We start from the raw sequence: 14,478 nt of genomic DNA, 5'->3' as shown, positions 1-14,478 counted from the left end.
GAACAACTTTGCTTCAGTTTCTTTATTTCTGGTAAGTTGTCAAAATCTTGCATTCGGGCCTGGAATAGTTTTAAGCCATTTTTGACGGGATTTAAACTATCCAAGTATAAACACATAAGTTCAAATGAAGTAGACCGTCGTGGAGAAGAGGTCTTAAGTTGTCTGGGAAAAAATTTTTTATTTGTGTATATAGATATTAACACGAGGAGGGAACATGAAGGTACTCCTGGGGTTAGACGGGTCAAGATTTCCCTTAAATTGCATAAATTGATATATGCCACCTTTTTTTTATACCAAATATGTCAAAAAATACAAAGTAAAAATATTCAAATAATGATTTGCCACATCTACTCTACTACTGCATTTTTAATGGTCTGTACTGCCTAAAACTCATCTGGCAACAGGAAGTATTTGTGCCTTGACTGGTTGAGCTTCCGACAATCACCTCCTCTTCAAAGATGCTGATTAGCTGAGCCCAGTCCTACTGGTTAAAAAAAGGGGATCATTAACCCTGCAGCCCATCCCGCAGGCGTCTGTGTATGTGACAGCAGCAGCTGGATAGTTGAAACAGAGCCCTAGTCAGGGACTGGAACTTCCCATTCTGCAGCATGGAGAGGCGAGCAGCATCAAGCAGGTACTAGATGGAGGATAAGGTAAGTGCAAAAACAGGACTGAAAACAGCAAAAACAAACAGGTGTCACTGAACCTGTGTTTTCATGTAAAAATATATTTTTTAATATCGGTCGAAACATTGATATTGTGTTTATCTGCATGTAACTGGATAACCCCTATAGTCAACATTTTAATAAATACATATATTTACTGTTAACACAAGTGTGTTCTATTGTTACGGAAAGGATTTCTACTAGTTCACAAAAAATACTAAATAATTAATTTATGTAGTTTAAATTTGTTTTATTAAGTATTTTACATTATTAATACAAAATATCTTAGTATTCTAATCTATTGACTTGATTGTTGTCAGCTAAATCAGCCGTGGGCTTCAGAGGAGTTTCTGCAGCTAATTGTCTGTTCGTGGCTCCATAGACGCCTATGTTAAAGTTTAACATGGGCATCTATAGGCGGTTCCCACCATTGATATGATTGTTAAAGTTAGCTATTCTATAAGGGAACTTTTATTTTTAGTTTACTTGTATACATAGTTGCCTACCCTCCTGCTGCATTCTGCAGGAGACTCCCTGAAACAGCAACAATCTCCCTCTCTCCATCATTACTCTAGAAATGGCCCTCATGTCACCTAGCCCACATTACACTGTTACATTTTTTTTGGGATAAAAGGAATGAGAGACAGATATATTTACATTGAATCATCCACACCATTTCTCAGTACTTTACCAAGTATAGTAACGCTTACTAACTGCTTTGGGGCTCATCTACATTTGTATATGTCATTTCAAATTACACATCCACGTTTCTAGGTGCCACATTCACAATCTCTCCATATACAGTATAGAACTAGACACATCCTTTGGGTGGAGCATGACACGTCCCCTCAATGGGGCGTTTTGCCCAATTCTACTACCAACTATAATCTCCCTGAAACTAGTTTTCAAAAGTAGGCAAGTATGGTTGTATACAAAATAATCACTTGTTTACTACATTACAAAAGATAAAATTATTTTCTGCTTCCTATGTTTGCATAATATCCAGTGTATTTTACATTCAATAGTTTGCAATAAAAAATGTGTCCAATGTTTTCAATATCTTATGACATGCTGTGGACAAGGTCTATTAAACAGTCAATCTTCTGTTAATATAATACACCTTGAGCAGGAACTGTTATATGGGTTGTAAATTTACTTGTTTCTAATGTTGTTATTACATAATCAGCAACAGTCACAGCAACATTTTTTGTCTCCAGGATAATTATCCAGAGGCAGAGACCCTATGGCTAATGACCCGAGCTTGGAACACAGGGATTTTCCAGTACAGTATGAAGCAATACACAGATGCAGAGCGCTGGTGTGCATTGGGCATACGCCTGCTCAGTTATTTGGGATCTCTGAAGAGAAGTTATGAGAGCAAGGTATGGACAGCAATGATGAAGGAATAACCATTCACTGAGGAAATATCGAATGTCGGTACGCTGACCAGGCCACACCTATGTATAGATGGTTTGCTGATTATGTATAATTATAATACTGGAGTTTGACCGCATTCAATTGATATTATTATTATTACATATTATTTATAAGGCGCCACAGGTGGTTTGCAGCGCCATACATAGGGCACATAATTAGAACAACACTATACTGACGGCCAGTATTCCGACATCTGAATCCCGACTGCCAGTGCTCCGACAGGGTGGCGAGTGCAAAGAAGCCATTCGCTGCGCTCTCCATGCTGCGAGCTTGGTGGCTTGCTTCGCTCGCCATAGGATGTATTTTCTCTCTATGGGGATCATGGACCCCCACAAGGGAGAATAGCCCGTCAGTCGGGATACCGACTGTTGGGCATTCATCCAGCACCCCATGCATGTTACCAGTGGTAAGTAGTCAGTGATAGAAATGAATGACCACAAGTGAAAAGAGATACGGTTATAGATGGAAGGTGGGTAATAGAGTTGTAATTGATGTGCGAGAGAAGAGGGCTGTGAGGACACAAGGTAATAGGACCCTGCTCCAAGGAGCTTACAGTCTAGAGCAGGGCTGGGCAATTGCGGCCCTCCAGATGTTGAGGAACTACACATCCCAGCATGCCTTGCATCAGTTGCTTCAGTGGCCTCAGAACGAGGTTATGTTTACCATCTACATATTTCAATATTTTTCTGTAGACGGTTTGGTTGACTGAATGTTTATATGAGCTGCAACTGTTTCCTGATTGAACAATTATCTGGGCATATAAGGAAGCCATGTTTTAGTGTGCCATATGCTTCTGGACCTACAACCCCCCTTTCATCCAGATCAGTTCACATTGCACATATCTTACCAACACTAATAATTGCTGCATGGACAGTATCAGTCTTCATCAAGCTGGTAATATCCATCGTATATGCGTTATTAATTCAGATCAGTTTCCCGCTTATGCACATTTAACCATTTGAGTGCCAACGTTGCTGTGAGAGATGTGCAAAATATCTGCTAAAAATGCCAACCTCGCTTATACCTAAACTTATTTGACTTCAGATCATTTGCCGGCAATTACTAAAGTGGTTGCTGCGTGTGCCTCCCTGGTGATTCAGGTACGCCACAGCTGTGGCATTGTCGGTCTGAATCCTTAAAGGAAGCCCCTGTAATCTTTCTCCTGCCAGAAATATCACCTTCCACACAGCCCTCAGTTCCAGGATATTGAACGGCAAGGCAGACTCCTCCGAGGTCCATAAGCCCTGCAGACGCAGGTCCTAAACTACTGCCCCCCAGCCCCTGAGACTGGCCTCGGTAGTGACTACCAGCCAGCTCCAGGACTGCAGAGACCGACCCCACTGAAGGGAATCCACCTCCATCCACCATTTCAGGGAAGACCGAGTTTCTGGAGACAACACTATGTGTTCTGACTTCATGGTCTGAGTATTCCCCGACCAGGCTGTCAGAATGTTCCACTGGAACACTCGAGAGTGGAACCTGGCGAACTGTAACGTCTCGAAAGACGCCACCATCTTCCCCAGCAGCTTGAGACACCTCCAAACTGATGTGCTCTGAGACCCGAGGATCTCCTGGACCAAGGCAGCCAGGTCCCTGGCCCTTGCCTCTGGTAGGAATACACGATGTAGATGGGTATCCAGAACAACTCCCAGAAACTGGAGTCTCTGTGACGGCACCAACTGAGACTTTTGTAAATTTAAAAGCCAACCGTGAGCCTGCAAAAACCCGATGGCTTCTGCCAAGTGACTCTTTAACTTTTCCGCTGACTCTGCTTTGAACAGCAGGTCGTCCAAATATGGAATCACAGTGATTCCCCTCAGTCGAAGCACCGCCGCCATTACTGACATTATCTTGGTGAATACCCTTGGCGCTGTAGCTAGACCGAAGGGCAACGCCTGGAATTGCAAATGCAGGTCTCCTATCGCAAACCTCAATAGAGCCTGATGTTCTGGATGGATAGGAACATGAAGGTAAGCGTCCTGGACATCCATGGACGCCAAAAATTCTCCCTGGTCCAGGCTTAGCAGCACAGACCGTAGATACTCCATTTTGAAATGGTCTACCCACAGATGGATATTTAATGACTTTAAATTTAGAATCGGTCTGAAGGACCCGTCTGGTTTGGGCACCAGAAACAGAGTGGAATAAAAGCCTTTTTTTCCACTCCGCTCTGGGGACCGGGATCACCACACCCTTCTCTAAAAGAGAGTGAGCCGCTCCCAAGAGAGCCGCACGGAGCCGAGCCTCCTTTGGTAGTGGTGTAGAAATTAATCTTCTCGGAGGAAGACCTTTGAAGGGAATTCTGTAACCCTGGGATATAATGTCTAATACTCAGGAATCCCGGTCTAACAATGTCCATGCGTCCCTGAACTGTGTCAGACGCCCCCCCCACCTTGACCACCGCCAGGCAAATCCCGCGGTAGTCATGCGGCGGGCTTGTCCTCTCCTTTGGTGTTTGGTTTCTTATGAAAATAACCGAATTTAGACTTTGGGGAGGACTGAAACTTTCCCCTAAAGGACTGTCCTCGAAAGGACGCACCTCCTCTAGGGGAGGGCCGAAAGGACGGCCTAAAAGCAGAAAACCTTGATGTCTGCTTGGCTGCAGGAGCCGGCAGGAAGGTACTTTTGCCACCCGTGGCCTGCTTAATAATCTCTTCCAGTTCTGAACCAAACAACAGCTTTCCTTTAAAAGCTAATGCCTCTAAGGCCTCCCAAGCTTTAAGCCAGAGTACTCTCCTGGCATTGACGGACACTGTGGAAACTCTGGCAGCCATTTTGAAAGATTCCTCCTCAGCCTCAAGCACATACTCTGCAGCTGCTTTAAGCTTCTCCGCAAGTAACAACACACAAGGATCAGCATGTAAAATAGTGCACAGGTCATTGGCCCACACAATCATGGCCTTAGAGACCCAGGCTGAAGCAATCAGAGGGCGTAGTGTGTAGCCCACCCCTTCAAAAATTGCCTTGAGGTTACCCTCCAGCTTCTTATCTACGGGGTCCTTAAAGGCTGCTCCCCCCTGCACTGGTAGCACAGTGGCTTTTGACAAACGTGCCACAGAAGCATCTACCACTGGAACTTTCTACCAGAGACCTGCATGAGCCTCAGGCATGGGGTATAAACTTAAAAATCTCTTTGGCATCTGCAGCCTTTTATCGGGCGTTTTCCAAGCCCCTTCCAATAAATCCTGTAAACCTTCATCTGCAGGGAAGGTAACAGCTTTCTTACGCTGCCGTTTAAACACACCTTTTGCAGGAGTTTTATCTTCCACAGACAAATTCAAAGCCTGTTTTACAGCAGTAATCAAATCCTCCACCCCTGCGGCAGAGGAATCCTCAGAATCATCACCCTGCTCCCAGGGAATGTCTGCATATTCTCCTTCCTCTTCAGCAACAAGTAATGGCACTGAATAAGACCTTTTTGGGGTCCCCACAGCATCAACATCTATTTTGTTTAGTAATTCACTAAACCTGCTAATCCCCTTAGCAGTATCCTGCATGACCTGAAGAAAGCCAGGATCTGCCTGGGTCAGGGGCAAGGAGCCAGAGGACTGCTGAGATGATGACATAGGTCTCTGAGAATCTACCAAGACATCACTCTGTCTGTCCAGCAATTGCACTAAAGCATTCACAGACCTGCCCAGGGCACTGGCCCACGCAGGCTCCAATTGCTCTACCCTCTGGGGTTCACTCCCCATGGGTCTCACAGCAGCGCAAGTAATACAGAAGTCCCCCTTGGCCATCTGCTCAGGGACAAATTTCAGTGTACAAACACTGCAAGCGCTCAATGTATTAAGGGCTCCCTCCCCCAAAACCACAGACTGTTGCTCAGACATGATGTAAAGTAACACAGTCACAGCGCATTCACTGTACAGGCGTTTATACCGAGCCAATGCACCCAGTCACTTATCTGTCTGATGGTTTCAGATGTGGGGAAAACGATGCCCAGGAAATCCAAACACTCTGCCAGGATCTGTCAGCCAGCTCAGCTCCGCTGCAAGCGTTCCGAATGGCGCCAAAACAGAGTGAGGGAAGAGACCAAGTCCCTGCTGCTGCGGGGTCCGTGACTTTTGGCGCCAACCACCACCAGACAGCCGCTCCCATTGCAGGATCTCCTAGTTCCAGTATCTCCCCCTCAGCTGGGGACCACTTGGAACATGCCTGTAACACACTGCTGTCCTCTCATATAGGAGCTCAGTGTGTAAGCTCCGCAGAAAATGGCCACCGCCATCACGGAGCGCCTGTCCCCCATGATCCCCACCTAGCGTGAAGCCGGTTTCAGAGTGCTCCGGAGCCCAGGCAGCTTCTTAAAAGAAGCTGTAAGCGCTGCACAGGGAGGCCAGACATAGTCTCCCCTGTGCACAGCGAGCTGACAGGACGCGCTTCTGTCAGCTCCTGCTGCGCTGTCAGTGTGAGGATTCAGTGAGAATCCTCACACTGTGCCTACCTAACTAGTGTAAAAGTTAATAAAATAATAAAAACCCTAACTAACTCTAATCCTTCGGCTGCTCCAGCACCCCTTTAGAATAGCACCCACTCCAGTGGGCACCTAACACGAACTGGGGAGTCTGGGATGCAGAAGGGAGGGGCCTACCCTCCAAAAGCTTTAGGATAGGTGCCTGTCTCCTACGGACCCTCCTACATCCCAATGTTGAGCTGTGTCACCAGGACCATTGAAAGAGAAATGGTTGCCCTCTAACAGCAGACCATTTTTGAGGATGCTAGAAGAGGCCACCGCCTCCTCAAAAAGTGACTTTTGTAAGGAGGCAGCCATTTTGTGATGGTCATTTTCAAGCAGCAGCCAGGAGAAGCACTGGGACCCAGACTGTAGACAAGGAGATTTGCGGGTGCCGGCGTCGTCACATTTGAGGGGTAAGGTAGGCTGCTGTCCTGAGCAGTGCAGCGTAACAATAGCCTCGCAGACCCCCGCGCCCACACTTAACTCAGCGCCTCCCTGCGACTGCGGGGTCTGTGGGGCTATTGTTACACCACTGCCTGAACTGAAGGATTTCCTAGTGATTTAATTCACTCAGCTAAATCAGCCGTGGGCTTCAGAGGAGTTCTGCAGCTGATTGTCTGTTCGTGGCTTCATAGACGCCTATGTTAAAGTTTAACATGGGCGTCTATAGGCGGTTCCCACCATAGACGCCCATGTTAAAAATGTAAGCATGGTCACAGGGGTCATCTATGTGAGGAGGGATGTATACTACAGAACAGGACAAAAACAATATAGGCCTGCTCTATGACACAATAGCAAGACACAATTAACTATTCACCATTACTTGGTGATAGGTATAAGTGTATAATGTAACTAGCATGCCTATAGCCTGTTAGACTATAAAAAAAAATCACACATATAAAAAACACTGCAGTATTGCTAGGTCAGGCGTAGGCAGAGGGGGTAGGGTTTTTTAGAATTCGACTACTAAACCATTAAGCTGTCAAAAAAGGTTTCCAAAAACTGCTTTTTAATGATTGTATTAGGCATACTTGCCGACTTTTGCTGGCTGCCTTCCGGGAGAGGGCAGCCAGCTCCGTTATACAGGGGGGCGGAGCTATCGCCGGGAGCTTAAGAGACAGATTGGGGGCAGAGCCACAGACGGGCTTCCCTGTTGGGGGGCGTGCCTACAGTGATCGCGTCATTTTAGCCACGCCCCCCGTCGTGCAATGCCGGTATTTCAGGCATTGCACGGCGGGGTTAAAATGACGCGATCGCGTCATTTTACTCACGGACCCCCCCGCCGAGGGGCAGATCGCGGGGGATTGGGGTTAATGCGGGAGGGTTGCCCCCCTTTCCGGGGGGCCGGGAGGGGGACCCGATTTCCGGGACCCTCCCGGCCATTCCGGGAGGTTAGGCAACCCTGGTATTAGGTCTAGAACATCGATTTAAAACATATCCTAAATGAATATATAAACCCATTTGTAAAAGATTGAGGGTTTGCCCCTCCCCCCAAAAAATGGGACACCACCATCGGAACATTGCGTCTTTGATTTCTCCAGCAGCTGCTTAAACTGCCTACTCATTTGAGCACTCGCCCAGTATACAGTATGGATTCAGGAGGGGAGGAATGTTTAATTTACATTTCTGTAGTGGCTGCTCCTCTATGCAGACGCTTGGTTGGGGGTCCTGCAGCGTAGGCAGATTAGCAGTGATTGACAGCACAACAGACACTGGGGGAGGTTGTTAGGAAGCAGAGGGCCTGGGAAGTCCGTCTGATTGGCAGCGAAGTTTTTAAAGAACAATAGTTAATTATTATTTAATTTAATAGTTGAATTCTAATGTCCCACCTCCCTTCCCTCTTCTGCCTTAGCCTGATCTAGCTTTTTTTTTTGTTCTTGTTAATAAGGAGTTCTACTGTGTGGCGTAATGTGTAGAAGGGACTTGACTGTGTGATGTAATGTATGACCAAAATATCTAGTTTAAAGAGTGTCCGGTGAATTAAGTAAGTATAATTTAGATAGCGCACTTAGCCACTATGGCTTCAGGATTAAGGGGTTCAGTGGAAAAAGGGGCACATGCCACATCTGCATTGATTATACATCTTTGCTGCTATCAAGCATCTAATATAACATGGCATACAGTATGCCTATTTCTCACCAGCAGAAAAATCTTCTATCGTCATAGGTATAGTAAAAAGCTCTTGTCTGTTTAGATGGCTGGTCTCTACAGTGACATTCTGGACAAACTGGATAAAGAAAAGGGATCCCTATCTGAATAGTGACTGCTACAATAATTACATTTGTTTGCATTTTATCTGCTACCTATCTATCTCTGGTACACTAGTAAAGCTGCACTTCTATCAACACATTGTTTAAACAATCTTGTTATGTAATAGCCTCTTACCAATAAACATAATTGGTGTTCTGAAAATTGTGGAATTTCTTCTCATGTGGATATGTGGTGGTAGTATTGAATATACTGTATATCAAAGTAAAAAGAAGCTTACGATTTCATGAGATATAATGCTGTTATACACACACCCTTTGATACTCTATCTTATTGTGTCCTTACATGTGTGTGCTAACATTTCTCATATATATATATATATATATATATATATACTGTTACCATATAGGCATATAGATATTGTTTTATACCATCATTAATGTAATGTGATTTTAACCATAGTATATATTATGTATGTGTATATAAAAATAGGAATAGCTTAATAATTAGGACATCAGAGTTTAATGTTTAGACATCGTAGTATAGCTTTTGGGTTTACTAAATAATATGAATGACCACTTTGTAACATATCAAATGCAACTGAATTAATTTAGGAGACAAAATGTCTAAGGCATACTATTAAGCAGATATAGTGTTGTTACCCTCCCCAGATATATCTATATTTATTAAGTAAGCAATGTATACACTATGGGCCAGACTCCAGCCATCTGGTTTCCTTTCTGGAGAATGTAGCTGCTAGTACATCATCCAAGTTACTTTGCAGGACAGACAAGACACTATTATATTTTGACAACAGGAGTGTAAAATAGATTGATGCACAGGAAGAGCCCAGAAACAGGCAATGGAGATTACCACTAGCGTCCAGACAAGCAGGAGACCCTGTCACCATTAGCATCCATAAATTCAATAACGTCATGAGAACAGGGAATTTCAATTCATGTATTTGTGATATAAGGAGAGAGATAGAGTAGACATTCACTCACATTCGCACACAGACACACACGGACAGTCAGCAAGAAACCCATTCAGTGAGTCAGGAGGAGAGATGTGAGCCACGAGCAGGAGAGAGGAACGGAACCTAGAAGCGATGGGCTGGAGTGAGTGAGTAATCATGGTAGATATAAATGTTCAGTTGTTGATAAAGTTATGGAATACTGAAGTCTACAATTTATGTTAGTTTTATAGCAGTCTTAAGTCTGTCAATTGTTTAATGTTGTTTTAGGTAATATAAGCAAGGAGGCATATATAAATATATATATAATAGCATATACATTAATTACTGTGTTACAATTATTCTGTATGGTTTGTTTGCCTATAAATAAAATCCTCCAATTGGAGCTAAAATTACAAGTCTCGAACTCTCATATTTGGGGAATCAAATTATGACAAGTACTCTGCATATTGTATTGTAAGGTCTATTAGAATATAATTGCAGATGTCAAATATATATGTTATTATATCAATACCAGATATAATAAATATATTTTATATAATATTTCAATCTCAATAACCCTTATTGGGATAAGAGAGATATATGATCCCTAAAATAAAACTCTACAATATATATATATATATATATATATATATATATATATATATATATATATATATATATATATAAAGAAATACAGAATACCCAAACCGCGCACCGTAATAGCGTAGCTGCAACTCTGAGGGTCCCCTGTTAGACAGGACCCCGGTTGGTTTAGAGATAAAGAAAAGAAGTTCAGAGTGCGCTATCAGAAATTATTAGACAATTTGTAAATTACATACAATTTAATAAAAAGTGCCTAATTCAAGGCGACATATAAAACAAAAGCACTTTTTACAGCATGTAATGATTAGCTCTCAGTTATTTGTGTTGTTCTTTTGGTGAAGCAGGCCCAACGCGTTTCGTCAGAAAAGTGACTTCATCAGGGGCTTATAAGCAGAGAACTTTAACAACCAAGTGGCACTGTAAAATTCAATACAAACATTCAATGAATAAAATGGAGGATAAAAATCCCTCTTAACATTATTAAAATCAGCATACAATCCGATGAAGAGATAGAATAATGGATAGGAGAATGAGGAAGAGGAGTGATAATGAAATACTTAATAGGGGAAAGGTGATCATGAAATACATGACTATAATGGTATAAATGTATAATAGTGTTATACCGTTTAATTATAAACCGCTTATGGACTATGACCAAATCCGTGAACATCAAAATTAAAGTGAAATAACTGGTGAACGTAGTGTACTTTCGTATGATCGCGAGTAAAGATTTAAATATTTAAGATCATTTGTAGTGAGACCATGTTATTAGGTGAAAATGATACATTAATTACATTTTAGAGAGGCAGTGGGTTTTGTGCCCGTGATTTTTCAAATAGTGCGCAAAGGATCCACCAGAGAGAGAGATGGAGTGATATTTTTGGAATATGGATATACCTTTATGTAGGCTAAAGGAGTTTTACAGATTTTCCGAGGTACTTCAGTAGTGCATACCATTACAATACATATCTGGGGAAAGATGTACAGTAGTGTGTTGAAAAAAAACCCCTTATAATTTTGGGGTCAATATGTGTCCTTTAGTGAGAATGATATTGTAATTACTTACAAATTTACATAGGTAGAAATGATCCGACCCGATCAGTGGGGATAAGGAACTGCCCCAGAACCGAATAAGATCTCAATAAAAGATTTAGGCTCCGCAACAATATTTGCCCCCATCTATAAATGAGGAAAGCCAAAATAGGGTGGCTTTTAATATTCTCTATTACATACAAGTTATTTATATGCGACAGTGACAGAATACCAGAAGTTGAGGTATGACACTTACATAAAACAGGACAACAGGATGTGTACTCTCTGAATGTGTACCGTTAAAGCACATATCTGGGAAAAAAATATATAGGGATATTTATAACTCCTAAATTTAGGGTGATTTAGTGTTCTTTTGGTGAAAATAAGGTATAGTTACTTACATATTATTCCGAAATTTAGTAACACAGACCTATGAGGTCGGACCCGATTGGCGGGGATAAGAATCTGCTCAAAACTGATATGGTCAGAATAAGGGATTTAATTCCACAATAAAAATCGCCCATCTAAAGAAATAGGGAAGCCAGAATGGGGTGGATTTCAATATTATATACATGTCATTTTCTTATGACAGTAAAACACCATTAATAGTTAAAATGTAACACTTACATGGGTCAGGATAACCGGATGTGTACTCTCTGGAGTCCAGAACAGAATGAAAATCAGTTGCTCAGACTAGCTATATATAGGTATTCTGAGGATTACCTCACTTCCTGTCAGAGCAATGTGTTGAACTTAGGTTCATTCTGAATAAATACATTTTTAACCATATTAGAGTGACTTAGTGGTCGAGGTCAATACTAGGTTAGCATATTGTATCTTATACGTGAACCTTTTATAAGCTAATGTGTATCAGATGTCCTAAAAACCTTTATTAAACGGTGGAACGCAAGGCAGACGCGCCGTGCGTTCCAAATGGCGGCCATTTTTGTTTTATATCGGAGGAAAAAACTTGAAAGAACGCGAGTGATTGAGTATACAATATTCCTTATAGGGCTCTAATGTGGGGGCCAGGTGATTAATGCCCTAATGTTAGCATCGGAGCTTATTAGCGCGGAATAACGGAGTTCTCTCCGTATTCCGTTCAGATTACAGCGGAAGTGACGTTCCGCTCGTCAATCTAGCCGCTGCCCTTACTTAGTTCTGGCGGAAAGCGTCCTTGAACGTCTTCCCCGCTAGTATCACTTATTAATCTGCATTGGACCTGGAGTGGATCTTCAACTAAGGTTCCGGGCTTTTAACATCCTATACTGTCTGCGCATTCTATTGTGGGTGTTCCACTATTGTATAATTACTATAGATGTGTGTCCTATAGAAGAAAGGGGGGACTTTTTATGGTGAATTCGACCTTTGATGCATACGATTTACTTGAATTCTAAATATTGTTAGTACTCTTATTTGAATTTCTAAAAAAATGAATGAATGAAAAAATAATAAATAAAAGATGAATGAATGAATAAATAATGGTGGTATTCTACAATGAATAAAGAGTAGTGGTATTCTCATTAGAATTAATCTTCCTATATTATATAGTTTATCTTAATTTGAATGAATACACGCATATATTTCTATGTGCTTATGGATGGTGTTTTTTTATGGGGATTATATATACGGTAATACAAATTATTGGGTAAGTGTCCTCCAGAATAAGTATTAAGAATTAAAACATATACAATGTACCCCTGATCCTATTTGCATAGGTGTTATCAAGATCTAGGGAAGACCTCACTTTTTGGTTATTAGATCACTGTCACATCGAGATTACATGTGGGGTCAACATCCTGATTGAAACATCGATGGGAACTCCCATTCGATTTTTTTTTTAAAAATATGAGAGCATCCTATTTTCACATTCACATGAAAAAAAAAAAAAAAAAACATGTATATATGCTATTTTACAATTTCAAAAGAGCCCTATTTTTATTTCTAAAGAATGGGACCAGCCACCAGATAGGGAATTGATTTTGAAGTAGCCTTATAGGAAGAGGAAGGGGTGAATGGACAAGACACAGAAAGGAAATGCGTGAATGGTTTTATAAAAACGCTACTATATCGACTCCTTCATTTAAGCCCTTTGGGCTGAGCGAGTCTAGAGTGTATATCCAGAAGCTCTCCTTCTTAATAAGATCCTGGTCCCGATTGCCACCTCTTGGATTGACAGGAACCCGCTCGATGATAGTGAAGCTGAAGTTTTCTTTTGTCACAGTTGAGTTATGTTTGTCGAGGTAATGTTTAGGTAAACTGTGGACCTTTACTTTGTTTTTGATGTTCCTCTGAGTTAGCTTCGCAAAATATTTTTGGAGAAGCAACAGAGCTGAATACAGGGAAGCCCAAAATAGGAGAGAAAAGTTCACCACTCTCCAAAAAACATGCACACTCACCGTTATTTACGGCTACATAGGAGCATTGAATACATGCCTATGGCATGTATTCAATGCTCCTATGTCGCCGTAAAAAACGGTGAGTCTGCATGTTTTTTGGAGAGTGGTGAACTTTTCTCTCCTATTTTGGGCTTCCCTGTATTCAGCTCTGTTGCTTCTCCAAAAATATTTTGCGAAGCTAACTCAGTTCACCCTTCACTTCTCACCATTTCTGTTCAATGGGGATTTTAGTGTCTCTCTCCAAAAGTGTATTCAATGCACAAATTGCGAGTCCTGCTGGTTTCTCTTTTTAGAGCAGTTCTCCATTTTTCCCTCGGCATCTTTTTTAGGTGAACTGTAGCACTATCTTTGTTAAAGTTGTTATTTTTTTTGTTTTTTATGGCTTATAAATTAAAAAAAATGTACACTAATGTATTTATTGCAAGTGCCATAATGCTGTACTTATATATTCATTTATTTGGAATTTAATAAGTTATTTTAATGGTATCCAATAAGAAATCAGTAATGCTCCTAGTTATCAGTAATGCTCCTAGTAATCAGTAATGCTCCTAGTTAAACCAAGGCAGGGAAGCTCAGGGAGACCCCCCCTAACATAAAACCACAATTTAGGGGTGTATTAAAAAAAAAACTAAACCAAAGCCCCCAAAAAGGCATTTAAAAATGCTAACAATTACAAAATAAATAAAATAAAAACCCAGGGCACTGAAACCACGGCCAAAGCAC

General features: G+C 41.8%; 1 protein-coding gene across 3 annotated transcripts in view; it reads left to right on the top strand.

The window, feature by feature from the left end:
- The window catches only part of TEX11 (testis expressed 11), a 188,311-nt gene extending 178,288 nt beyond the window's left edge, over positions 1-10,023 (top strand). For all 3 annotated transcript variants that reach the window (XM_083159168.1, XM_083159166.1, XM_083159167.1), the window contains 2 exons: positions 1,883-2,047; positions 8,753-10,023. In XM_083159168.1, the coding sequence (XP_083015294.1) occupies positions 1,883-2,047; positions 8,753-8,818 (231 nt within the window). In that variant the 3' untranslated portion in view covers positions 8,819-10,023. The remainder of the gene's footprint in view (positions 1-1,882; positions 2,048-8,752) is intronic.
- The last annotated feature ends 4,455 nt before the right edge of the window (positions 10,024-14,478 follow it).

Source organism: Crinia signifera, chromosome 9 (genome assembly GCF_055691185.1).
Source record: "Crinia signifera chromosome 9, ASM5569118v1, whole genome shotgun sequence".
NCBI lineage: Eukaryota > Metazoa > Chordata > Amphibia > Anura > Myobatrachidae > Crinia > Crinia signifera.
The sequence above is the reverse complement of the archived record's forward strand: the minus strand, read 5'-3'. Positions and strand labels throughout refer to the sequence as shown.